At 44.0% G+C, this 2144-nt stretch overlaps 1 protein-coding gene across 1 annotated transcript in view; it reads left to right on the forward strand.

Annotated features, from left to right (window-relative positions):
* LOC119593529 (girdin-like) overlaps nucleotides 1-2144 on the forward strand; it is a 17739-nt gene that overhangs the window by 3609 nt on the left and 11986 nt on the right. Inside the window, exons 6-9 of the mRNA XM_037942491.1 lie at nucleotides 152-322; nucleotides 652-752; nucleotides 973-1484; nucleotides 2017-2040. Of these exons, the coding sequence (XP_037798419.1) occupies nucleotides 152-322; nucleotides 652-752; nucleotides 973-1484; nucleotides 2017-2040 (808 nt within the window). The remainder of the gene's footprint in view (nucleotides 1-151; nucleotides 323-651; nucleotides 753-972; nucleotides 1485-2016; nucleotides 2041-2144) is intronic.

The raw sequence follows: 2144 nt of genomic DNA on the forward strand, positions 1-2144 counted from the left end.
GCCTCGTCAGAACTGAACCGCGTGACTCGCCGCCGCGCTGACGCCAGCCTGCACGCCTCTTCCGCCCATTGCAACTGACGTGGTCCTCCTCTAACCCCGTGTTTCCTCTCCCGCTGCTGTAACACGGAACAAACAGTAGCTTTTCCCGTAGACAAGACGATGGCAAGGATTCGAGTGGCTACGGCTCCAGGGATTCCCTTGTGTCATCCTCCAGAGTCAAGGATGAGGTCGAGGGTTACAGAAGGACACGTTCCGACCTGACTCCGGATATTATCGCCAAGGCCAACGAAGAGTACGACAGAGACCAAAGAGCTGCGTCCAAGTGAGATGGTGTTTAGGATAGAGCGCAATGAGTTGTGTCTTTGAACGTACTTCCCACTAACTCACGTGTACTGTTTAGAAAAAAATAATGATAAATAAATTGTGGCTTCGAGATGCAACTATCTAGGTCGAGAATACTAGAGTGAGGCGTCCTTCGACACTCACATTCTAGTTTCTGGTGTGATTAACGATAGAAACGATAGAATTATACTCTTTGTGTTTAATGTCTTAGATGTAAGGTGCATTATAATCTGTTCTTTTTCCTTCTATATTTGCTGAACATACCCTCCTTCCTTCTTTCTTTGTACTGATCACTCTCTTGCCCTTCAGGTTAAATTCATGGGACAAGTCTCGACCGGTATCATGGTCAGCCCAAGACCTAAGGAAGGCCGTAGACGATGCCAAGGAACAGATTCGGTCTTCGAGAGAAGGTCGGTTCTTCGTACGACCTTGTAGTTGTCGAAGAATATGCTATAATTGATTCAGTTCACGATATGCATGTTCTCTTTACTCTTAATGGCAATTCCTATCACATCATCAGTTTTAGAAGATATGTTGGTGTATCTTTTGCCTTTAGTGATTACTAATAGATATACTCATTAACGGAAGAGGATGCATATTCTCTTTGTCTCAATTAAACCGACCTTCCAGACCTCCACCGACTCTATGGCAGCACCAAATCGTTATCTCAGGGCCTGGATAGCGACCTCAGGGACAGCTCAAATGACCTATCCACGAAGAACGACTCCACCTACTCCTTCTCCTCGTACCTGGCCATGCGCACCAAATCCCCCGCTCGGCCTCCGCTGGCCCGAACGTCCTCCTTGCAAGGCACCGCGTCCACGTCCTCGTCGGCGAGACGGAGTGAGGAGGAGGCCGCCCCATCCATCAAGGAAGAGAAGGAGAAGGAGACGAAGAGCTATTCGAGTTATTCGAGTTATTCGAGCGAAAGCAAGAGTTCGAGGCTCTCCTCTCTAGCGCCCATTTCGGAGGCGAAGTCGAGCCGCCTGTCGACGGAGGACAAGGGCGACAAGGCGGAGGCGGCGACGGCCAACGGGAAGCCCCCGAAGCCCCCGTCGCGACTCAAACTCTCGTCGAAGCTCCTAGACATCAAGGAGACGCCCAAGGAAGAAAAGCCCAAGAAAAATATCCTAAGTCTTAAGGTACGGTGGGGATGATGATTCATCATGGAGGAAGTTCATGTTTCTTTTGCCTTTTTATTTCTTTCGTGAAAGTTTGTTAGAAATTTAAAAGGAACACGGTAAAATAGAAGTTTTAAAGATGGAAAAAATGTGCTTGTAATACTGATTTATAAACACAGTTGTAATGTAAATGAATAAAGTATATTATTTTACGCGGTGACAAGTAACACACAGATAGAAAGATTGCTGATTTAAGCTATCTTTTTATCTATCTGGAAAGATTCCTTTCAATTTTGACAAAACTTCTACAAATGGTAAATTTTAATTTTCCTTTTGTTTCTTTATTCCATATTTTTTATTATTATTTTGAAAAGTATTACATATTTTTAATATTGTATTTTTCCCTACGTAGTGATAATGTTTAAATCGATCAGTCACATCTCAAAAAATGTGACTTATCATTTAACCATGAAACGTTTATCATTTCTCTCTCCTACCTCTGAATGTAACCAAGAAATTGTCCCATTCTCCCTCACACATCTTTACTCTCCAGGGCGAAGGATACGGGAGCAGTTCAGTAAGTACTGGAACAAAAATGCTGATGGTTGTTTGTACCAATACCTGAGTTCTTTTTTTTCTCTCTCTCTGTTGTTTTATCCATGTTGCTTAGACGATGAATGT

Source organism: Penaeus monodon, chromosome 32 (genome assembly GCF_015228065.2).
Source record: "Penaeus monodon isolate SGIC_2016 chromosome 32, NSTDA_Pmon_1, whole genome shotgun sequence".
Lineage (NCBI taxonomy): Eukaryota > Metazoa > Arthropoda > Malacostraca > Decapoda > Penaeidae > Penaeus > Penaeus monodon.